This window comes from Scyliorhinus canicula, chromosome 8, assembly GCF_902713615.1.
Source record: "Scyliorhinus canicula chromosome 8, sScyCan1.1, whole genome shotgun sequence".
In the NCBI taxonomy this organism is placed as follows: Eukaryota; Metazoa; Chordata; class Chondrichthyes; order Carcharhiniformes; family Scyliorhinidae; genus Scyliorhinus; species Scyliorhinus canicula.
In genome coordinates, this window is record NC_052153.1 from 21,893,183 (window position 1) to 21,917,834 (window position 24,652).

Sequence of the window (24,652 nt, forward strand, 5' to 3'; positions counted from 1 at the left end):
AATTTGTGAAGTTAGCACAGAGGCTCTTGAAGGGTGGATGAGGTCTGTATACGTTTTCATGATGTGAAGTTATTTTAATGCCTAGCCCTTTAAAATGGGGAGGGATGAAGGGGTGCTGTGTCCGTGAGAATTTTAAAAACTCTGTCCGGCAATTAGAATAGCCGTTTGTTGACATTTCATTACAGGCTGTTTATGAATTTCAGGGAGGTAGTGGTGTTGTTGCTGGACTGATAATCCAGAAACCCAGGATAATGTTCTCCTGGCTCAAGGTTCCATGGCAGATGGTGAAATTTGGATTCAATAAAAATCTGAATTAAAAGTCTAATGAATTTTATAATTAAAAAAAATCTGGTTCATTAATGTCCTTTAGGGAAGGAAATCTGTCACCCTTGCCTGTTCTGGCCTACATGTGACTCCAGATCCACAGCAATGTGGTTGACTCTTAAAATGCCCTCGAGGACGGGCAATGAATGCTGGCCCAGCTAGCACTGCCTGCCTCCCATGAACGAATAAATAAAAAACATTCTGCAAGCTATAATTATCTCGGCAGAACATTCTAATTTCTTGATTGGATTACAGTTCAAAGAGATTATTATAGGATTAGTTGTTTTTGTGGGGTCATAAATGGAAGTTTGATTTTCTAAGAGATTAACTACTTGCAATTAGCTTTGAGTGGGCTTTCATGAATGGGATTTTTTTGAAATAGTGAAGGCTCCATTACAATTTCGTACCTTTTAAAATTTTTATCTTATCGTGGCTACTGAGGTCTGTCAGTGGTGGATTCTGAATGAGATGGCATCAGGGTTCATGGGTCAGCATGGAGGCTATAAGGCGTCACGGGGAAGGATGGCGGTTGGGGGACACGAGTTGGCATGGAAGATATGAAGGGCTTGGCGATGAGTTGGGGAGTGGATGGAGAGTTTGTAAGGGCTTGAAGATCTAAAATGTAACAACGGTCCCCAAGAACAGAGGCAGGCCACTTAACCAGCCTGCCTCCACACTCCTGTGGGCCCGACTCTATGGTGCAACTGCCTGAAAAATGGGTCTGACAAAGCACTTTCTACTGAGGTGAGCCAGACCTACCGGCCTCGATAATGAAAATTGAGGCCAAGCTTTCAGGTTGATGAGAAACCTGAAACATGAACTCGGTTTCTCTGGCCATTTCCAGCATTCTGTTTTAAGTTCAGATTCCCAGCATCCACAGTAGTTTGCCACTGTGTCTGAAGAAGTAGATTGACATCGAGGCATAAAAATAGAAATGCAAATGGAATCTAAAATTGAAGCGATTTGGGACCTAATTTATTTACTTAGTAATTTCAACATAATTATGGATAATGTGGATGCCCGCCCAGTCAGCTATAGCCCACTCCAAAGCTAATTGTTCATATTTCGGGATGTGAGAAGATTGTTTTATTACTAATGTGTAGAAAATGAGTCACGATTTGAGTAGTTGCACGTAGGAAGAGTGTGAAGGCACCTGAAAATGTAACTGATGTTTTCTTTTTTCATGGTATGTTACAGATAAACGAATTGGTGGATGCCCGCGATTTGGTGATTGGAGCCTGGTTTGAAGCTCACATTGTGAATATTACACGGAGCACAAAGGGACAAAAAAGCGGCGCATCGAAAAATGATGCCAATGGAAATGAGAGGACAAGAGCACATGCTCAATATGTTAAAGATCCCTTGGACCAAGAGCAGTCACAGAACTGTAGTGGGATCGCATCAAACAATTTGGACTGTACGCCATCTACATCCACTGTGGGTTCTACAAATGATGACATTGTGTATCATATCAAGTATGATGAGTAAGTCCAGTTCCTGTTACTCCCAAGACACCACAGATATTTTGGTAAAACAAACTGGATACTGTGTCCAGACACTTGTATTCGGACTTGCGTTAGGGGCTGGGTTAGCAAACCACTTGCATCATTGCACCCATTTCCGATTTGCCTTGAAAGAGATGTTAGAGATTGAGAATTAAAGCATGAGGAAGGTGCAGGGCAAGTTATCAAACAAAGATGCTGTTGTCGTGACTGAATCTTTTTGGTTCTTAACCCTGTAATGATGAATCTTTAGAAAACTCTGGTTTGGCTTGAGCTGGCATATATAGTGTCCAATTCTGTTTGCTACAGTTTAGGACAGATGTGTTGGCTTCAGAAAAGATTCTGAAAAGATTTCTGAGAACAGTTCCAAGGATAAGGAATTTCAGTTCCATGGGCAGCTGAGGCTGCTTTCCTTTGAGAAGACAAGGTTGAGAGGAGGTTTGGTAGGTTGTTCAATGTTGTGAGGGGTCTAGACAGAATAGATAGAAAGAAACTGTTCCTATTGGGTCAAGAGCCAGAAGATGCCGAGTTAAGGCAATTGGCCAAAGAACCAGCGGAGACGTGAAGGAAAACCTTTTTACACAGCGAATTGTTAGGGTCTCGAGAGTGTGCTGGAGACAGATTCAACCAGGACTTTCCAGAGGGAATTGGATAAGCGATTGAATGAGAGAAAACGTGCAGGTTTAAAAAAAAATTATCTTTATTGTCACAAGTAGGCTTACATTAATAATTCAATGAAGTTACTGTGAAAATTCCTTCGTCACCACATTCCAGCGCCTGTTTGGGTACACAGAGGGAGAATTCAGAACGTCCAAGTTACCTAACAGCACGTCTTTTTCTGGATTTGTGAGAGGAAACCGGAGCACCGGGAGGAAACCCACGCAGATACAGGGAGAACGACGGAGTAATTCAGTTACTCTTGTAGACAGTCAGCACGAACATGATGGGGCTAAATGGACTCTAACATTCTGTTCCAACCTGTGATTCATTCTCTCTTTTTTAAAATATACTGAAGAGTACCCAATTCTTTTTTCCCCCAATTAAGAGGGAACTTAGTGTGGCCAGTGCACCTACCCTGCACATCTTTGGGTTGTGGGGGTGAGACCCACGCAGACACGGGGGAGAATGTGCAAACTCCACGTGGACAGTGACTCGGGTCCGGGGTCGAGCCCGGGTCCTCGGTGTTGTGAGGCAGCAGTGCTAACCACTGCGCCGCTGTGACACCCTGCTGTGATCCATTCTCGTGGTTCTAGTTGACGAGAGGAGGGGAAAGTCCAGCTGGAAAAAATAACTTTCAAATTGAGTAGAAATTATAATTGTGGTACAAAATGGGAGTAGGGGGATGAAGGCGGAACTGGAATGTGACGTTTCTTGAAACAGCAAAAACGTTGAAGAGAGGTTTATCTTGGTTCAATAGAGTAATGTTGGACAGGCTGCCCATTATGTGTCATGCCTGATGGGCAGTTCCATTGCAATCAATCAAATGAAAAATATACCGTACGCAGAGAGCGGAGAAGCCAACCCAATATGTCCATTTTGTTCTGCTGCCCAAGGTGAATTTCTAGCCAGTTTGTCGCCCTTTCTTACATTGATTCATGTGTTTATTTTTATCCTTCTCCTTGTGTCAGTGTTTTGAATCGGCATCTTTCACTTGAGAAGCAGGATGAAAAACAGAGACGAATGAAGGTTCCCACCCAAAACAACTGTGCTTATCGGGTGTTGTCTGATCTATACGTTTCCAGGCTTTCATGTTTTATTATGTCTTGAAGCAGCGGACTGGGGTAAGAGGGATGTGCCTAAAGCTTTCAATGATGCCGGATTGATCAGCATGATGGAACTGATTCTTATTAAGTTGGAGTGAGTGTCTGGAAGTCAGTGCGCAGCTACCTTCGAATGATTAGCTGAAGTTGATTACGAAGCGATTAGCAAAAGAGGTGTTGCCTTTTAAACCTATTGTAATTTTACACCGCTGTGCTGAAGCAGCTGTCCCAATGATGGCACTGTTTACAAGAATCCCAAGGATCAAGTGATGCAGCATTGTGAAATCGATTCTGGGTTTTTGTTTGCCGTAGCCATACAGCTGTGGGCACATGATGCAGCTCGGCCACTGGAAGCCACTGAACACGGAACACAGTTTTGTTAATCAGCGTTTCCAAATCTTACGTGGGCATTTTCGAGCACCACGCTATACTTGCGCCCTACATTCTGGAACGGAAGCGACCACAGTCCTTTTATTTGCTTGTAGGTTGGTGTCGCGTTCTCACCAAAACTCACTTGTGGAGGAGGTCCTGGTGTTTCGTACTGAGTTTAACATGGAATCGCCACTTGACATCCGGTCATGCCTGAAGACAAAATGGGCGGCTGACTGGAGCAGTCAGTGTCCTTTGCAATTGTATTGATTTCCGCAAACGTAACCTTTAAACCAGAAGGGCAAGATTTTCTGGCCCTTCTCACCAGTGGGATCTTAAGGTTCCATTGAAGGCGGACCCCCTGCGACAGATTTCACAGTGGTGTGACCAGCGAGCAACACAGTGGCCGTTCACTTCGACGGGACGAGAAGATCCCGCCGGCACCCCGTTTGGGGTGGGGGGGGGGGATTCGGAAAATCCCGGCCCAAGTCTGTGTTCCCTCATTCAAGTTAATCATTCGTTAAGTTTCCAGACATTCGGGGTTCGCCTGCTGGCAGATAACAGGAAACCGGTTTATATGTGTAAATGGGAGTTTCTGCCGAAGTTTTGTTGAATAATTGGGAGAGTCTCTGAGGAAATTCCTGACAACTATGTTGGCCATCTTACACAATGACGCCTTAGCTTAGCATGGTCCTATGCTCAACTGGCAATCACACGCATGCACATTCTATTAGCAATAGAAATATTGGTCCACTCTTCTCGTAGTCTACAGCCCAATCAGGTCCCTGTGACCAACTCTACTGTTTGCTCTGGTTGAGATTGTTAAACTGTGGAAACACTGCAGATTGAACCTTGGACTACACTGCTCTGGATTTCAATATTTTATTTGGTCAGTGCAGAGAAGTAGATATCATGTTATATCCACTCAGGAGAAGCTCTGGTTTATTCTTCAGTTATTGTTTTCCTTTCTTCGGGAAAATTCGTATCCTATTCTTCTTTGTTGTTTAATTAGTCATGGTCCCTGAAGATTCAATCCACATTGAATGCCTCAGTATCAACTTCACTCTGTGTTTGGACAAAATCTGTCTGCTTCTGATTCATATTTGGACGTGTCAGGTAACCTTCCTGAACCACATTGAAGGGATTCATTGTTGGGTATCAGAAACTATGCTCCAGCTGTATGTATCAGTTACTCATGTGCATAACCAGTCATGAACTGGTCTGTATGCATGTGTATGAATGCAGAAGTTTGTGCAAACTCTGGTGCTCGGCAAAGTATTGTGCCAAGTGCTTGATACCTATTAAGTAAAAGTAAATTCTGGTGTGCTGGATGACAGACATGTACAAGCCCCATCACTGTGCTTAACCCTTCAAATCAATCTATCAAGAAGCCTACACACGGGGAATCTCTCTCGCAGTTCTGAGGTGTATATGCCTTGTGCATCTGCCTACCCAGGTCCAGAGTGCAATGATATATATGTGTATATAACTAAAGGGTTCATTATAACATCTAGCTGTAACACCAGCACTAGAGGGCACCACTAGATGCACCTATAAGTATCAGCTCCCAGAGGATCTTGGTCTCTTTCTACCCAGGAGTGTTTAGTAAGCAGTAGTGTCTGATAGATAGCTCTCAGTATAGTTAGTATATATAGTTGTGAATCAGTTAATACAATCATATTGAATTACTTGATTTCTAGAAATAGCTCTGTAGAGTGTCGAACTCGGATATAATTAATCGTTACTTTAATAAATTAGTTTGCTTTAAGTTGAAGACTCGTGGTTTCTCAGGATCACACTGTCAGACCTTCTGGATATACAGCAACTAGTAACGATACACATTACTAGACCCAGTAATATAACACCGAGAACTTAGACACACGTCGCCAAAACTTTGGTCAACTCCACATGTGTACAGGGGTACTGCTGGAGCACGTTGGGCTTAAACCATGTAGCGTGCCACTAAATAATTCCTGGTACACTTTGCAAAGCTTTGACCATTACCTGTTCAAATTATTTGGCTCCGGATGGGAACAATCCCAGTTGCCAATGACAAGTCTTCCCCTCCCAGGCTGCATCACTGAGTCAAAAACTCGTTGGTCAACAACACCACGGAATACTGCAGCCCTGTTGAGTGAAATTCCAATAGCAGCGTATTACCAGAACATTATAAAATCAGGAAATGCTGAGACATTTTAGTAGCTCAGGCAGCACCTGTGGAGAGAGCAACAAAGTTAACATTTCAGGTCTGTGAATGTGAACTGTTGTGATGAGAGGTTGCAGACCTGAAATGTTAACACTGGGCTAGATTTTACATCTAGATCTTTGACTCGTAAGATAGTTTCATTACCTAGATGCACACGTGGAAAGATAGCTAATGAACTGTGATATAAATTAATTCAGTGAATTGTCCTGGAGCTATCTCTAATTCAGTGAATTCTCCTGGTTCTATCTCTATCCGGTATGATTTACTACTAACTGCCCGATATCTTGAGCCACATGGCAGATCTCTATTGCCACCTGCTGGCTGGAGGTCATATCGATAAGTATATACATTAATAGTATATACATTAATAGAACCCGTGCCCATCGGGTTCTGGTATAGGTAGCATAATATCGGGGCTAAAAACCGGCACAATTGACTCATAATTATTTCTTTGCACAGGGTGGATGGGTTGACTATTTTGAGTCTGCCAGCTCCTTCATATTCTGGGGGACAGCTCAGAATTGGTGAGGAGGTGGTGGGCTTGCTGCCCCTTATATTGTACGGTCCCACCACCCTCCTCCACCAAAACACGGATGCTGCCTGACCAGCGGAGTGTTTCCACCAGTTCCTGTTTTTGTTTCACATTCCCAGCATCTGCAGTGTTTTGCTTTTGTATCGCCATGTTGATTTCCCCCCCCTCCACGGTGATAGGATGCGATCGGCTGACCATCTGCCTCCCTTCCTAAAATCACTTTTGTTTTTAGCCATCAATCTTGTTCCTGGCTCACAAGGTGAGGTAAAGTAAGCAAGTTTGGTGGTCGTGGTACAAAAGAAAACTCTTTTGGATATGTCCCATTGGCTGAAAGCTCAAAATTGCATTGGAATTTTAGAGAATGGTTTTCCCTGGATCAACGCTATCCTGATGAATTGTGTGCAGGCAGAAGTCGGTGTCCTTCAGGTTTTCCAGCTAGCAATATAAGTTGGTGCGTGAGGTGGTTGACCCAGTCGTATCTTTTGCAACTTTCTCTTAAGTCATGAAAGCCATGCTATTAAGCTTGAGGCCACCCACCATATTCTGATTAACCTGATGTTGAAATTTGTGGATAGCATCATTGTCTCTTCTTTTTGGCATGCCTGACCCCTTTAAATCTTTGTACATGGCCGTGCGCACATGATAATTTAAAAGTAATTTAATTACCATGGGCATGCCCGGGACCTTAATGGCTGCTGTGTGGCCATGCAGCTTAGTGAGAACATTCACCAGATCCCCAGGTGAGTCTTAACAGCAGCACAATATCTGTGATAGCCACAGTTCCTCCCGAACACCTGGGCCAGACTCCATCTCCATTCTTAAAAAAAAAATGGTAGCACAAGTGGATAGCACTGCGGCTTCACAGCTCCAGGGTCCCAGGTTCGATTCCCCGCTGGGTCACTGTCTGTGCGGAGTCTGCACGTTCTCCCCATGTCTGCGTGGGTTTCCTCTGGGTGCTCCGGTTTCCTCCCAAAAGTCCAAAGACGTGCAGGTTAGGTGGATTGTCCATGATAAATTACCCTAAGTGACCAAAAATGTTAGGAGGGGGTATTGGGATATGGGGATAGGGTGGAAGTGAGGGCTAAAGTGAGTCGGTGCAGACTTGATGGGCTGAATGGCCTCCTGCACTGTATGTTCTAATGCCGTCCAATGCAACATTGATGAAGGCATTGAATAGGATGGGCGACCGTTGCAATTCACCTCTTCAGAGAGAGAAATAGGCTGCACAAGCCTCTAGAAAAATCAATGAAAGATGCAGAGATTCGAAACTTTCAAAAATCGCCACTCGCATTGCACGTTTTCACAGGGGAGAAATCAGTTTGGTTTTCCTGATTGGCTCCCTAGACCTTCAGTGCATTCAGCAGAAATGCCAAAATAACTTAAGGCGGCATCCTCAGGACCTCTGATATCAGCAAGAAACTACGGTCATTTTCAGGCTCAACTAGCCACCACTATCTTTGGAGACTAAGAGGCAATCTTAGCATGGCCAGTCCACCTAACCTGCACATCTTTGGACTGTGGGAGGAAACAAGTGCATCCGGAGGAAACCCACACTGGCCCTGGGAGAACGTGCAAACCCCACACAGTCACCCAAAGCCGGAATTCAACCCAGGACCCTGGTGCTGTGAGGCTGCAGTGCTAACCACTGTCCCACCATGCCAATTTAATTATCATTAAATCATATCGCATACATTAATATAAATTATGAGCCAGTGTGGATTCAGCCTTGCGAGGTGTCGCCTTCTGACACTGCTGAATAGCTACCCTTTATCCCTACTCTCTGTTTTCTATCGTGCAGCCAGCTAGATATCCATTCTACTATACCAGATTGTATATCTGTTTTTCATCAGTCTGCATGTACATTAGGGGGCATTGTGTTACAGGAGCGAGTAAAATCCAAACTGTCTCCTCTGTTGGGAACTAAACTTGACAATAGTTTCCAGCTTACAATACACAAGAGTTTAATATTAAGTTATAAAGTTATTAATTGAGGATCCACTCCATTCAAATCGTACTCAGAATCTTTCTGTTTATATTTGTCCGGAGCTTTTTGATGAGTGTTTTTTTAAATCAAGTGCACTGTAGCCACAATACATTTGATTTGTCCTGCTGTCAAATTTTTCAGTTTCTTCTATGTAGATATTAATTCAAAATTTAAAAAATGCACCAGGTCTGTTTAATATGGATTCTATATTGTCTTGGCATTACAGTAAATCATTGTATAATTGTCATACTGCCACACACAACATCCACTATCTGCGGACCTTTTTACTATTTTGGGGTTGACTTTACAATTTCCTCAACACTACTTCCTAATCCTATATGTTTCAGACTCTCCAAATGGATATGGGGCTCAAGATACCAAGCCTACTGCTGCTGGACCATTCTATGTTAATGGTGGCATTAATGCTAATCATAGAATTTACAGTGCAGAAGGAGGCCATTCGGTCCAATGAGTCAGCCCCAGCCCTTGGAAAGACACCCTAATTAAGCCCACAACTCCACTCTATCCCAGTAACCCCACCTAACCTTTTTGGACACTAAGGGCAATTTATCATGGCCAATCCACCTAACCTGCACATCTTTGGACTGTGGGAGGAAACCGGAGCACCCGGAGGAAACCCACGCAGACACTGGGAGAACGTGCAGACTCCGCACAGACAGTGACCCAAGCCGGGAATCGAAACTGGGACCCTGGAGCTGTGAAGCAACAGTGCTAACCGCTGTGCCACCGTGCCGCCCATCTGTTCGTGCAGCATAATATTCTCCGTGGTGCTCTGGGGAAATTGCAGCCACCTGGCGGGACTGGTCTGCTTGTTGTAAATAGGGAATTTGATGTATTGTGTGGTGTGTACACAGAATCGCATTGCACTTGATGTGGGATCAAAACAGGGGGTGTTACTGTCCGGGACTGTTCTCTGCGAGCCCGTTGCAGCCCCGTCAGGCAGTATTTGTGGAGAGAGGAAAAAAGCTGAGTTGGTTTTCCGGGTCGCTAACCAGTTCTTGCCAAAAGGTTCATCGACCTGAAGCATTGACTGTTTCTCTCTCCGCAGATGTTCCCCGGCCTGCTGAGTATTTCCAGCATCTTCCCTTCTTTCAGCGTGTGCAGCTTTCTCAGCATTTTGCTCAATTGGGTCGCCCGCGTTTGCAGAATTCCGAGGGTAAATTGGACTTCAGGCGCTAAAGTATTTCTGGAGTCGCTTTAAGGTTTTTCATTTGTATTCCACCTCCGTCTTCTTTCCATTGTCAAAGAAAATCAATTTGGTATTGAATCCAGTCTTTCAATGCAGCCGACTTTGTCTGCTCAGAGAAGTGGGACCAGTTGCAATAAATCTGTGCCCGCGCTCACATTGTCAGTGAACACAGACTGGTTATGCTGGTATGTATCAAACCTGGAAATATGGAGTTCGCGCCCAAATGTTGCTCCCAATTAAGTCAATAATTGATTGCTTGTGTTCTTTTTCAATTTGAAATTATTTTCATGGTGAAGGATTTGAAACCAAACAACCGTCTTTCACCTATTCTGTGGAAACGAGATCTTAATGACTGGGTTTACTTTTCCCCTTTTACCATTAATTTAGAAATATTCATCACATGTTACTCTTTGGAATGCTTTGGACGATCAGGGTGTTGTCCAGAAGAAGGGGGAAGAGGGAGTTCTTCCCTTGTCAAATGAAAGCTTTGTTGCTTTTATCTTATTTTTAAAAAAGTATCCTTCCCTCAGCCTCCACTCCACTCGCTGGGCTGGCTGACCATTAATGCAACGACAGAAACGGGAGTCTGTACTGCCAATTATTCCCACTCCCGGCAGCAAGAGGTGGATTTAATGGGCAATGCCATTGCCGGATTGGGACCAGAAGATCCCGCCTATGATGGGCCGCCCCCCCGCTGTCGGAAAATGTTGTGGGGTGGGGTGCTGAAACCCCCCCCCCACCAATTACCCATTGTACCTGTGCATAATCTCTTAATGATTTGTGTGCGTGGACACCTAAATCCCCCCTAATGTGCATGCAGACTGATGAAAAACCCCATAGCTTAGTTTCTCATTCAGAAAATAGTGCAATGTATCTTTCTCGGTCTCAAAGTGGTTAGCACTTTTACCCAAATTGACGCCCATCTGTTACAATTTCACCCACTCACTTGGCGTCTCTCTACCCCTTTGTAATTTCCTGCTTCCTTCTTCCACAACTTATTCTGAAGTTTAAATTAGTGTCAGCTGCAAACCTGAAGATACAACTCTCTATTCCACCACCAAGTTAGTTAACATGCCGTGGGAATATAGTTGGTTGCATCCCACCATTCAGAGACTTTATCCTCAATCTGTCTTTTACATTTCAAGCAAGCATCAACCCACATCAAGAGGTTGCTTCCAATTCCATTTGTTGAAAACCTATGGTAGGTTTCAGCAAATGGAATTGGAAGGAAACTCTTGATCTAGAATATAGAACTGTACAGCACAGAACAGGCCCTTCGGCCCTCAATGTTGTGCCGAGCCATGATCACCCTACTCAAACCCACGTATCCACCCTATACCCGTAACCCAACAACCCCCCCCTTAACCTTACTTTTATTAGGACACTACGGGCAATTTAGCATGGCCAATCCACCTAACCTGCACATCTTTGGACTGTGGGAGGAAACCGGAGCACCCGGAGGAAACCCACGCACACAGGGGGAGGACGTGCAGACTCCACACAGACAGTGACCCAGCCGGGAATCGAACATGGGACTCTGGAGCTGTGAAGCATTTATGCTAACCACCATGCTACCCTGCTGCCCCATTGGCACCCATTGGCACAACATCCGTATCCACTGTGAAGTGCAAAATAAAGTGAACTAAAATTAATACAGAAAATGCTGAAACTACCCAACAGGTCAGCCAGCATTTGTGGGAAGAAACAGGAGTTAACATTTTAGACCTGTAACCTTTCATCAAATGAAATGAACCATAATTGGATTAGTTGCTGATGAGCACAGTGCTCTAAGAAAGGTCATCTTGATCGTTGGGAATTTGCTATCAAATGAGGATTGCCGAAGTATTTTGTCTTGGGAGGTGGTTGTAGTGGGCTGTATGATGGAAGAAAAGCTTTGTCCGAAAACATTGGCATCAAGGTGCTGAAAAGTTCCCACGTGGAACCACAGCGCATCCTTTGAAAATTCTCTAGGATGAGTGCGGCCTCACCAAAGTTCTAACGTTCTGTAAGGTAAATTGATTGGGGCGTGATCCATTAACGCAAGTCCCAAGATCTTAAGTTAATCTTAAATTAATCAACACCATTGTTCCAACTGGGTGGGGACTGATGCACTGTTTGAGGATGTTGAGTGGGGTTTTGAGTTCTGTATCGATGTGGAACCTTTTCAGTTGGTATAAATACCTCTGGGCACTTTGCAGGTTAGAATGAATGCACACAGACACATTGGTCAACATTTATCCATGATCATGTGGCTAATTCACCATGTGCGATATTCTGCACACAGACCCGTTGGTTAACCTTTATCCATTATCATGTGGCTAATTCACCATGCACGATATTCTATCTTCTGGTTAACAGTCCTGTAAATTGGAAATGTACTGTTGATTGAATGATCAGATAAGCTATATTATCTTATTAACATTGCTGTCTTAGTAAACCAAGACAAATTGCAATTTGGCCCGTTGAGTTTAAACATTTGTGTTTTAAGGAAGAAAGGTTCCTGTTTTCTTTTGTCTGCTGCTAATCTGGAATTTTAAAATCTGGTTTAAGCATTAGCTTTTTTTTCTTGTTTTCCAGTTATCCAGAGAACGGTACAGTGGGAATGTGTGCAGAAAACGTTCGACCACGAGCCAGGACTGTTTTGAAGTGGGATCAACTTCAAATAGGACAAGCCGTGATGGTTAATTACAATTTAGAGATACCAGAGGAACGTGGTTTCTGGTTTGATGCAGAAGTTACCGCACTGAAGGCGACGTCAAGGACAAATAAAGAAATCTTTGTTAAAATTGTTTTGGGGTAAGCATTCGTTGGCATGCAGTGCGGAATGTTTACATTTGCTGTGAATATGGATTATAAAACACTGGTGCTTTCATACTGTCTGCTGCATTATGACGGAGGATACCGCGTCTGTGAGTATGATAAAGCTTTTATATCAAAAAAGAGTAAGGCCAACACAGTGAAAGATCACTGTTTTGATTCTGTGATGCGCAACTGTTAGCACCTTTCTTTAAAAAAAAAGAAACATTACATTTCAAGGAAGAAAAAATCTTTCACCTTAAACGGCAAGATTGTTTCTGTATTAGCAGTAAGGTTGGGGCATGCCTAAATGCTGGGGATATTAAAAGATTAACCACCTGATGGACAGGTAGTCAACCCAGCTCACAGGTAGAATAGTGTAAGACTTGGTGCATCTGATTTCAGAATGTACAGGCATATTTCATTGAATTTACAGTGCAGAAGGAGGCCATTCAGTCTGCACCGGCTCTTGGAAAGAGCATCCTACCCAAGGTCAACGCCTCCACCCTATCCCCATAACCCAGTAACCCCACCCAACACTAAGGGCAATTTTGGACACTAAGGGCAATTTATCATGGCCAATCCACCTAACCTGCACATCTTTGGACTGTGGGAGGAAACCGGAGCACCCGGAGGAAACCCACGCACACACGGGGAGTATGTGCAGACTCCGCACAGATTGAGTTTAAATTCCACCACCTGCTGTGGTGGGATTCGAACCCAGGTCCCCAGATCATTATCCTTGGGCTCTGGATTACTAGTCCAGTGACAATACCACTATGCCACCGCCTCCCCTTACTGCAGGATCAACTGATTACCTGTCTGTTTGCAGATCCCAATGTCAGGCGAATGTATCGAGTGTAATTCATCGGAACTGAAACATGGGCCATATATGTCTGCTGTCGTAAGATTTGGATTTTTCAAAATCCAATTATGGCACTGAATGCAGAAGCAGAGTCTGACTTTATAAAATAACCTCTAGTTGTTTGATTGGAATGGAGAAGTACCATGTAACATTCTAACGCTCTGGAGTGGACCGTAACCTGGGATGTCTTTGCTCATGTTAGACTGCGTTAGTACAGGGCTAAAGAGCTGGCCTTTAAAGCAAACCAATGCAGGCCAGCAGCACGGTTCAATTCCCGTACCAGCTCCCCGAACAGGTACCGGAATGTGGCGACTAGGGGCATTTCACAGTAACTTCATTTGAAGCCTCCTTGTGACAATAAGCGATTTTCATTTCATTTTTCATTTCATTTCATGTTATAACATTTACACCCAGAATCATAAGCTGAAATAAGTGCTGTGGTTTTGTCCACAGGCGAATACCTTTTTTTTAACGTTGAGAAGTATTTTGTGACACTTGTGAGAAAGCGCTCACTCATTTAAATATTTAAATAATCAATCGGTTCAGCCTTGAACTCTGAATTCTAGCTTTAATGATGAGCGAACAGGTTTCTCGAGCTGTGTGGAGCTCGCCAGGATCAACGCGATGAGAGTGGATCGGGGAGTCATTGATCAATGAGACTAATTGGCTGACAAGCCTTTAATAATGAAACTGCATAGATGTGCTCACGCAGATTTTGTTCTGAGTGATTTCACTGCTTCAAAGTGCGTGTGAATTTTGGAAATCAGATCGCCTACCTTGGACTTCCAATTCATCTTAACTTTCACTTTAAAAAATAAAAAATTTAGTGTACTCAATTTTTTTTTTCCCAATTAAATTAAGGGGCAATTTAGAGTTGCGAAACCACGTAACCTGCACATCTTTGGGTTGTGGGGGTGTTGACTTCTTTATTTCTATGTGAACCACAAGCTGTTTCTTATATTCACCGAATGACCACACAACCAGTATATTAGTTCAAAAGACAGTTTATTAACAAACACAAGACTTATTTCTATATGCAATGATTCACGCGGCTATGCACTAAACTACACCTAATAACTAAGAAGACCTTTACTTAACTTCGGGGTGACCGGCTCTGTGTGGGAGATAAGGGGCGGGATTCTCCGAGCCACGTGCCGGGCTGAAGAATCGGCACAAACGTGCCACGCGCCCCGACGCTGGCACGCGGTTCTCTGAGGAGCGGGCCACTGTCCGCGGCTGGGCCGAGCGGCCATGCGGAAACGGCAGAGTCTCGCCGGGGCCGTCCACACCTGCTTGCAGTCGGCGGGGCAGCCTGTGGGGGGGGGGGGGGGGGGGGGAGCGCAGGTGGGCTCCGATGGGGTCTGGCCCTCGTTCTGGGTGCACCGATCGGCAGGCTGGCCTCTCACCCCACCCCCCCCCCCCCTGTATTGTTACGCAGCCGGCCCCTGAACGCCATATTGCGTCAGAGCCGGTGCGTTGAGGAAGTCCTCTGCGCATGCGCGGGTTGGATCGGCGCCCAGTTGGTGCCGGGAAGGGAGGCCGGAGTGGTGTGAACTGGGAGGCTCCAGCTCCGTGCTGGCCCCCTTGGTAGTGCCCGCGCCCGTTTTGCACCGGCGTGAAACGCGACGGCGTTCACGATGGCACGGACACTCTGCCTCCATTTCGGAGAATCCCGCCCAAGGCCTTTATCTGTGTCCACGTGGGTCGGTTGGAAGTCTTCAGGTTCGTCTCGGCTGGGCTCGTCCTTCAGGTAGCTGTCGCGGGTCCTTGAACTTGGCTGGTTGATATGCTGCAATTGGTCGCACACAGGCCGGTCCAAAAGAGGCCAGTCCCTAATGCGCAGGGCTTCTTATCCTTCTTCTCTTTTGCGTCCTTTTGGGCGGTCCTAACTCCAGACCCACTGAATCAATAGGGTTTTGATCACCCTCATTGATCCTGGCCAATTAAGGGGCGGATACCTCGATGGCTGGGCGGGTTCCAGCTGTCATTGTCCCAGGCATGTAGGCCTTTCCAAATAAGGGGAAGTGACGCCAGTTAGTCTGCTGCTGTTGCCATTCCTTGATTTGAGTGCTGTTGTCCTGGGGGAAATGGAGGCCAATCCACGTACCCTGCACATCTTTGGGTTGTGGGGCCAAAACCCAGGCAAACACAGGGAGAATGTGCAAACTCCACACGGACAGTGACCCAGGACCGGGATTCGAACCTGGGTGCTCAGCGCTGTAGTCCCAGTGCTAACTATTGCATCACGTGCCGCCCTAACAGCTTTCACTTTGGCATGGCAGCAGCTTATTCAGCTCTACGTTGTAGGGCAGCACGGTGGCACAGTGGTTAGCATTGCTGCCTACGGCGCTGAGGACCCGGGTTCGAATCCCGGCCCTGGGTCACTGTCCGTGTGGAGTTTGCACGTTCTCCCCGTGTCTGCGTGGGTTTTGCCCCCACAACCCAAAGATGTGCAGGTTAGGTGAATTGGCCACGCTAAATTGCCCCTTAATTGGAAAAAATAATTGGGTACTCTAAATTTAAAAAAAAAAAAAGCTCTACGTTGGACCTCCTGATAAGGACCAGCATATTGCTTCCCCTCAGCAACATGCTGGTCCACAGAGCAGAGGTAGGATAGACAGAATGACCCAACACCAAAGAGCCGATACTTTGTTGTCTGCGCACCAGTGACTCATGGGCCTCAGGTTCTCACGGCACGTCATCTTTGCTGACATCTGCAACCTTCTCGTTGGATCAGATGGGTGTGCATTTAAGTGGAAGTCAAGGTGTGGCTATCACTGGAGTGGTCATACCTGGATGTCGCTCTTTACCTGGAGTCATGTGCCCTCTTCTGCAAGATGTTACAAGTTTGAGAAATGGATTGCGTGGGGGGAGGAAGGCAAGGATGCAAGATGGCAAAAGGTTGAGGGCGAGAGTCCGTATTGGTTGTTCAGGTGAGCTGAGAGGGGGTGCTTTGAGAAAGAGAGAGAGAGGGAGGAATGAGTGGAACAGTTGGTCTGAGGCGAGTTGCACAAAACAATGTTGAGATGTCAGAATGTAGGGATTGGTACCTGAGAATGGGGATACCCTGCACCATTCTTGCCCTCTTGAGTTAATTAGACGCTTTGGGACCCTGCATGCAGATTTGAGGGACAGCATGCCTTTGGTTCATTTCCTTGCTCACTTCCTTCCATACCTTATTGAAAAACAGAATGCTGCAGGTACCAGAAATCTCAAATAAGAACCAAAAATGGTGGAAATACTCAGCAGACCTGACAGCATCTGTGACGAGAGAAGCAGGAGTTAGTTAACATTTCAGTTTGATGACCTTTCATCAGCGCTGGGAAACGTTAGACTTTATTAGACTTTATATCCCCTCCAATTGGGACATTCTCCCTCCGGCATTGGGGCGGGCTCCAGCACTCCTCTTCATCACCGGCAGCCCCCCCATCCAACACGAGAGCATCGGGGCAAGCCCCCACCCCCCCCGACAGACACCGAGGCAGTGTCACACCCTTCACAGGCATTGCCCCCACCCCATCCCATTGCAGGTATCACCCCCTCCCCACCTTCACACAGAAGGGAAGGCATGCCCTTGGCATTGCCCCTGCCCGGCGTAATCTTCATGAATGTTTTTGTTTTGAAAATCAGTAGTGATTGGCACCGGTGTGACATCATGCCAGGAGGGTGGCAACGTGCAGTAAGGGTCAAAGTAGTTGTGTTAAGCCTGTAGTTAAATTTATTGTAATCCATGCTAATCAGATTCCCCTTTCATAGGCGTGAACCTGATTGCGTCATCGGAGGGGGGTGGGGAAGATTACGCTCAGGATCCTTTTTTAATATAAATGAGTACCCAATTTTTTTTTCCCCCAATTAAGGGGCAACTTTGGAGCATCCGCGATGCTGAGGACGTTGTGGACAGCACGTTTAGCGAGTTGGTCACACCGCAGGTGAAAGTTACTGAGGGAGATAGCAAATAGGTGACCAAAAGACAGAGCAAGAGTAGGAAGGCAGTGCAGGTGTCCCCTGCGGTCATCTCCCTGCAAAACAGATATACCGCTTTGGATACTGTTGAGGGAGATGGCTCACCAGGGGAAGGCAGCAGCAGCTGGGTTCATGGCACCGTGGCTGGCTCTGCTGCACAGCAGGGCAGGAAGAAAAATGGCAGGGCTATAGTGATAGGGGACTCGATCGTAAGGGGAATAGACTGGCGGTTCTGTGGACGCAATCGAGACTCCAGGATTGTATGTTGCCTCCCTGGTGCAAGGGTCAAGGATGTCTCGGAGTGGCTGCAGGACATTCTGGGGGAGGGGGGAGGTGGCTGAACGGGGAGGTGGGTGAACAGCCAGCTGTCGTGGCGGCACCAACGCTACAGGTAAAAAACGGGACGAGGTCCTACAAGCTGAATTCAGGGAGTTAGGAGTTAAACTAAAAAGTAGGACCTCAAAGGTAGTAATCTCAGGATTGCTACCTGTGTCACGAGCTAGTCAGAGTAGGAATGTCAGGATAGATAGGATGAATGCATGGCTCAAGAGATGGTGCAAGAGGGAGGGATTCAAATTCCTGGGGCATTGGAACCGGTTCGGGGGGAGGTGGGACCAGTACAAACCGGACGGTCTGCACCTGGGCAGGACTGAAACCGATGTCGGGGGGGGGGGGGGGGGGGGGGGGGGGGCCGGGGAGGGGAGGGGGGGGGTTTGCTAGAGCTGTTGGGGAGGGTTTAAACTAACGTGGCAGGGGGATGGAAACCAATGCAGGAAGTCAAATGTAGTAAATCAGGGACAGAAACAAAAGGCAGCAAGAGGGAAAGTGTAAGGCAAAGAAGCCGTAATCAAAAAGGGTGACAGTACAAGGTACAGTGACTGAGGAGAGCTCAGTGAATAGGTCCAGTGATACTAAAAGGAATAAAACGGGAAGTAAAAAGGTAAATGGTAAGCGATGCAACAGGTTGTTACATGAAGATATGGGTTCAACGACAAAGAAAATTAGGAGAAAAGTTAAGAGAAAATATAACTTAGGAGAGGTTACTGATCGAGGTGTTAAGATTCAAAACAAAGGTAGAAAAGCCAACATAAGTGTACTTTACCTGAATGCTCGTAGTATTCGGAATAAGGTAAATGAGTTGATGGCACAAATCATCGTGAATGATTATGATTTAGTGGCCATTACTGACACATGGTTAAAGGATGGTCACGACTGGAAGTTAAATATCCGAGGGTATCAAACTATTCGGAAGGACAGAGTGGATGGTAAGGGAGGTGGTGTTGCTCTGTTATTTAAGGATGGCATCCGGGCAATAGTAAGGGATGACATTGGTGCTATGGAGGATAAGGTTGAATCCATTTGGGTGGAAATTAGGAATAGTAAAGTGAAAAAGCCACGGATAGGAGTAGACTATAGGCCACCAAATAGTAACATTATGGTGGGGCAGGCAATAAACAAAGAAATAACTGATGCATGTAGAAATGGTACAGCAGTTATCATGGGGGATTTTAATCTACATGTCGATTGGTTTAACCAGGTCGGTCAAGGCAGAATGAGGAGTTTATAGAATGTATCTGCGATAGTTTCCTAGAACAGTATGTAATGGAACCAGCAAGGGAACAAGCGGTCCTAGATCCAGTCCTATGTAATGAGACAGGATTGATTAATGATCTCATAGTTAGGGATACTCTCAAAGGAGCGATCACAATATGGTGGAATTTAAAATACAGATGGAGTGTGAGGAGGTAAAATCAAACACTAGTGTTTTGTGCTTAAACAAAGGGGATTACAATGGGATGAGAGAAAAACTAGCTACGGTAGACTGGGAGCAAAGACTTTTATGGTGAAACAGTTGAGGAACAGTGGAGAACCTTCCAAGCAATTTTTCACAGTGCTCAGCAAAGGTTTATACCAACAAAAAGGAAGGACGGTAGAAAGAGGAAAATCGACGGTGGATATCTAAGGAAATAAGGGAGAGTATCAAATTGAAGGAAAAAGCATACAAAGTGGCAAAGATTAGTGGGAGATTAGAGGACTGGGAAATCTTTAGGGGGCAACAGAAAGCTACTAAAAAAACTATAAAGAAGAGTAAGATAGATTATGAGAGTAAACTTGCTCAGAATATAAAAACAGACAGTAACGGTTTCTACAAATATTTAAAACAAAAAAGAGTGGCTAAGATAAATATTGGTCCTTAAGAGGATGAGATGGGAGATTTAATAAGGGGAGATGAGGAATTGGCTGAGGAACTGAGCAGGTTTTTTGGGTTGGTCTTCACAGTGGAAGACACAAATAACATGCCAGTGACTGATAGAAATGAGGCTATGACAGGTGAGGACCTTGAGATGATTGCTGTCACTAAGGAGGTAGTGATGGGCAAGCTAATGGGGCTAAAGGTAGACAAATCTCCTGGCCCTGATGGAATGCATCCCAGAGTGCTAAAAGAGATGGCTCGGGAAATTGCAAATGCACTAGTGATAATTTACCAAAATTCACTAGACTCTGGGGTGGTCCCGGCGGATTGGAAATTGGCAAACACTACACCACTGTTTTTAAAAAAAAAAAAGGAGGTAGGCAGAAAGCGGGTAATTATAGGCCAGTGAGCTTAACTTCGGTAGTAGGGAAGATGCTGGAATCTATCATAAAGGAAGAAATAGCGAGGCATCTGCATGGAAATTGTCCCATTGGGCAGATGCAGTATGGGTTCATAAAGGGCAGGTCATGCCTAACTAATTTAGTGGAACTTTTTGAGGACATTTCCAATGCGGTAGATAAGGGAGCCAATGGATGTGGTGTATCTGGATTTCCAGAAAGCCTTTGACAAGATGCCACACAAAAGGTCGCTGCGTAAGATAAAGATGCATGGCATTAAGGGTAAAGTAGTAGCATGGATAGAGGATTGGTTAATTAATAGAAAGCAAAGAGTGGGAATTAATGGGTGTTTCTCTGGTTGGCAATCAGTAGCTAGTGGTGTCCCTCAGGAATCAGTGTTGGGCCCACAATTGTTCACAATTTACATAGATGATTTGGAGTTGGGGACCAAGTGCAATGTGTCCAAGTTTGCAGACAACATTAAGATGAGTGGTAAAGCAAAAAATGCAGAGGATACCAGAAGTCTGCAGAGGGATTTGGATAGGTTAAGTGAATGGGCTAGGGTCTGGCAGATGGAATACAATGTTGACAAATGTGAGGTTATCCATTTTGGTAGGAGTAACAACAAACGGGATTATTATTTAAATGATAAAATATTAAAACATGCTGCTGTGCAGAGAGACCTGGGTGTACTAGTGCATGAGTCGCAAAAAGTTGGTTTACAGATGCAACAGGTGATTAAGAAGGCAAATGGAGTTTTGTCCTTCATTGCTGGAGGGATGGAGTTTAAGACTAGGGAGGTTATGCTGCAATTGTATAAGGTGTTAGTGAGGCCACACCTAGAATATTGTGTTCAGTTTTGGTCTCCTTACCTGAGAAAGGGCGTACTGGCGCTGGAGGGTGTGCAGAGGAGATTCACTCGGTTAATCCCAGAGTTGAAGGGATTGAATTACGAGGAGAGGTTGAGTAGACTGGGACTGTACTCGTTGGAATTTAGAAGGATGAGGGGGGATCTTATAGACACATATACAATTATGAAGGGAATAGATAGGATAGATGCGGGCAGGTTGTTTCCACTGGTGGGTGAAAGCAGAACTAGGGGGCATAGCCTCAAAATAAGGGGAAGTAGATTTAGAACTGAGTTTAGGAGGAACTTCTTCTCCCAAAGGGTTGTGAATCTATGGAATTCCTTGCCCAGTGAAGCAGTTGAGGCTCCTTCATTAAATGTTTTTAAGATAGAGATAGATAGTTTTTTGAAGAATAAAGAGATTAAGGGTTATGGTGTTCGGGCCGGAAAGTGGAGCTGAGTCCACAAAAGATCAGCCATGATCTCATTGAATGGCGTAGCAGGCTCGAGGGGCTTGATGGCCTACTCCTGCTCCATGTTCTTACGTTCTTAATTTAGTGTGGGCAATTCACCAACCCTGCACATCTTTTGGGTTGTGGGGGTGAGACCCACGCAGACACGGCAAGAATATGCAAACTCAATCTGCAGAATATGCAACCTCCTACACTCTGGAGTGTAGCTGGCACAAATCCCATTTTGGCCTCTTGTGATATTTAATGGCTATTTTGGGATTTGCAGCCACAGCTAGCACTGTCGCTAAATCGCAGCCTTTGTCGTCTTTTAGTTCTCACCAGCTCACTGACACATATACACACATACATACACATACACAAATCCACACATACACATGCACGTATACATGCATATGCATATACATATACATGCATATACATATACACACAACACGAATACACACATATTTACACACATGCGCACGCGCATACAAATACACACACATACATGCATGTACATTCTCACATGCATACGTACACAGTCTTTACGTCAAATAATTTTTTCCTTTGATCTTACCCTTCATTGATTACTACAAACCCTGACAAGTTTCCTTTTCCCAGAATTAATCACACTCTTTTTGTATATTTTATGGCTACTATATTTTAAAAGTACACTTAGCCTATCTTTTCTCATCTATTTACAATCTTCCAATTTGTATGTTGCTCCCATTTGAAATACAACCGCCAACATCAAACCACGGCTTTCATTGGCTTATGTAAATTTTTATTCAAGTTCTTCTGGTTTCCTTACTCATCACCATATCAAACCAACTGCCCCCACACCCTTATTGATTATCCCTCTCCCTGGATCTGTAATGATTTGATTACCTGCAAATGCCTGCATTCCAAGCATTGTCCAGCATCTCTGACTTTGTCTATATAAATGTTTCTGGAACATACCTCGCCATTCACCTGAGGAAGGAGCTGCGCTCCGAAAGCTCGTGTTTGAATCAAACCTGTTGGACTTTAACCTGGTGTTGTAAGACTTCTTACTGTGCTCACCCCAGTCCAACGCCGGCATCTCCCCATCACCCTTATTGATGTTTGACCTTTACAGTCTCTCTGACCTCGATTCTCTGTTCCGGAGTCTAGGTCCTGCTGCTATTAGAGAATCACGGCAAGTTCACTGTGCTGCTGAGACTGGGGCCCAGGTGCAAATCTCCCCCCTTAACCATGCAAATACGTGGATGGTGGAGAGCTTGCCGGATTCCCTCATAGTCCCAGTATCAGGCTGCCATTTCAAACCTGTGGCCTGATCCCCAAAACCACTGGCCGGGCCATTAGATAATAGAGGACGGTAGTATTGTGATTATGTTGGTGGAAGAGTGATCCAGAGGCCCAGCTCAATGTCTGGAGACATGGCTCACCATGGCAGCTAGAGGAATTATAATTATTTTAATCAATAAATCTGGAATAGAAAGATCGTGTTGATAATTGTTGAAACTGCTGTTTAAAAACCCAGCTGGTTCACTGATGTCCGTCAGGGAAGGATATCGGCCATCCTTATCTGATAGGACCACAGCATCACGTCAGTGCAGAAGGAGGCCATTCGGCCCATCAAGTCTGTCCCAACCCTCTAAAAGAACACCCTACCTAGGTTGACTCCCCACCCAGCCCTCGCAACCCCACAGAATCACAGCAACACGACCATGCAGAAGGAGGCCATTCGGCCCATCAAGTCTGTACCAACCCTCTGAAAGAACACCCTACCTAGGCTGACTCCCCGCCCGATCCTCGTAACCCCACAGTGGAGATGTGCGAGGGACGTTTTTTTTACACAGAGGGCGGTGGTGGCCTGGGATGCACCGCCAAGTGAGGTGGTTGAGGCAGGTATGCTAGTGACCGTTGAGACTTATCTGGATAGACACATGAACAGACGGGGTTTAGACACATGAAGAGACGGGGTTTAGACACACGAACAGGCGGGGTTTAGGATACAGCTGGCTGGTCGAGATAGGACATGTGATCGGCACAGGTTTGGAGGGACGAAGGGCCTGTTCCTGTGCTGTACTGTTCTTTGCCCTAACCTGCACATCCTTGGACTTGAGGGTCAATTTACCATAGCCAGTCCACCTAACCTGCACATCTTTGGATTGTGATAGAAAACCGGAGCAGCTGGAAGAAACCACGCAAACACCGGGGGGAAGTGCAAATTCCTCGCAGTCACCCAAGGCTAGGCCTACGTGTGACTCCAGACCCACAGCAATGTGGTTGACTCTTAACTGCCCTCTGAAATGGCCCAGCAAGCCACTCACCAGCACTTTCTCAGGGCAGTTAGGGATGGGCAATAACTTCTGGCCTTGCCAGTGAGGTTCATGTCCAAAGAATGAATTTTAAAAAGCCTCCTTTACTTAGATCATACACACCACACAAAGGTTGAATGATATATACACTTACAAATGTTGGAAACCAATTGGATGGGTAGCGTGGAAATGATCTATGGATAGTAGGAGCACTTGCTGACAGGGACATTGCTTCAAATTAGGATAGAGATAATCCACTTAAAAATAAGCCCTGTCAATTTATTTTTGCACCTGTCTAGTGTCGGATCTGACCAGTGCGTGCAATGCGATTTTACCTTTTTATTAGCAGCATAATGCAAATGGAAACTTTTTAAGCTAGGCTGCTTTGAATTACGCTGTTTTGCAGTTGGTTTCAAAGCCGAGGGTAGAAATTTTAATCCTGATCGACGTGCCCTATTTACAGCGTCGAAGTTTGGCGATTCTGCGTCAAAATCTTAATTTTTCTGCCTTCTGCATAAATAAACCCCGAGTCTGTTTCCTGTTTTGTAGTCGAGCAGCCATTCTTTTCAATTTGTGGTCATTGATCTGAGCTAATTCTATCGTCGTGAAATTCTGCTATGTTTGAGTTAAAAATCCATCAAATTATTCTACTGGAAATGGAATGCTCAAAATGCAAATTAAAACTAAAGCATAATCTTGACCTATGTTTTAAAGCCTTTTGAACGACAGTCTTATTTATCCCACAGTGGCATTAAGAAAAAAAAACCCTGCATACATCTTTGTAAGTAGTTTCCTTTGTGCATTAATGTTCCATATTGACGAATATTCATCTGGAAGAAATGGCAGAATTCAGTTGCATGCAGTCATGGCTGTATGTTTAGGGAAAATGGACGATTAAAACGTTTGAGCGAAGTCAGATGGAGCGATGCCAGAAGTGCTGGGTGACT

At 45.2% G+C, this 24,652-nt stretch overlaps 1 protein-coding gene across 2 annotated transcripts in view; it reads left to right on the forward strand.

The window, feature by feature from the left end:
• Positions 1-24,652, forward strand: part of LOC119970157 (E3 ubiquitin-protein ligase UHRF1-like) — a 157,244-nt gene that overhangs the window by 76,269 nt on the left and 56,323 nt on the right. For both annotated transcript variants that reach the window (XM_038804257.1, XM_038804256.1), the window contains 2 exons: positions 1,522-1,808; positions 12,465-12,683. In XM_038804257.1, coding sequence (XP_038660185.1) covers positions 1,522-1,808; positions 12,465-12,683 — 506 coding nt within the window. The remainder of the gene's footprint in view (positions 1-1,521; positions 1,809-12,464; positions 12,684-24,652) is intronic.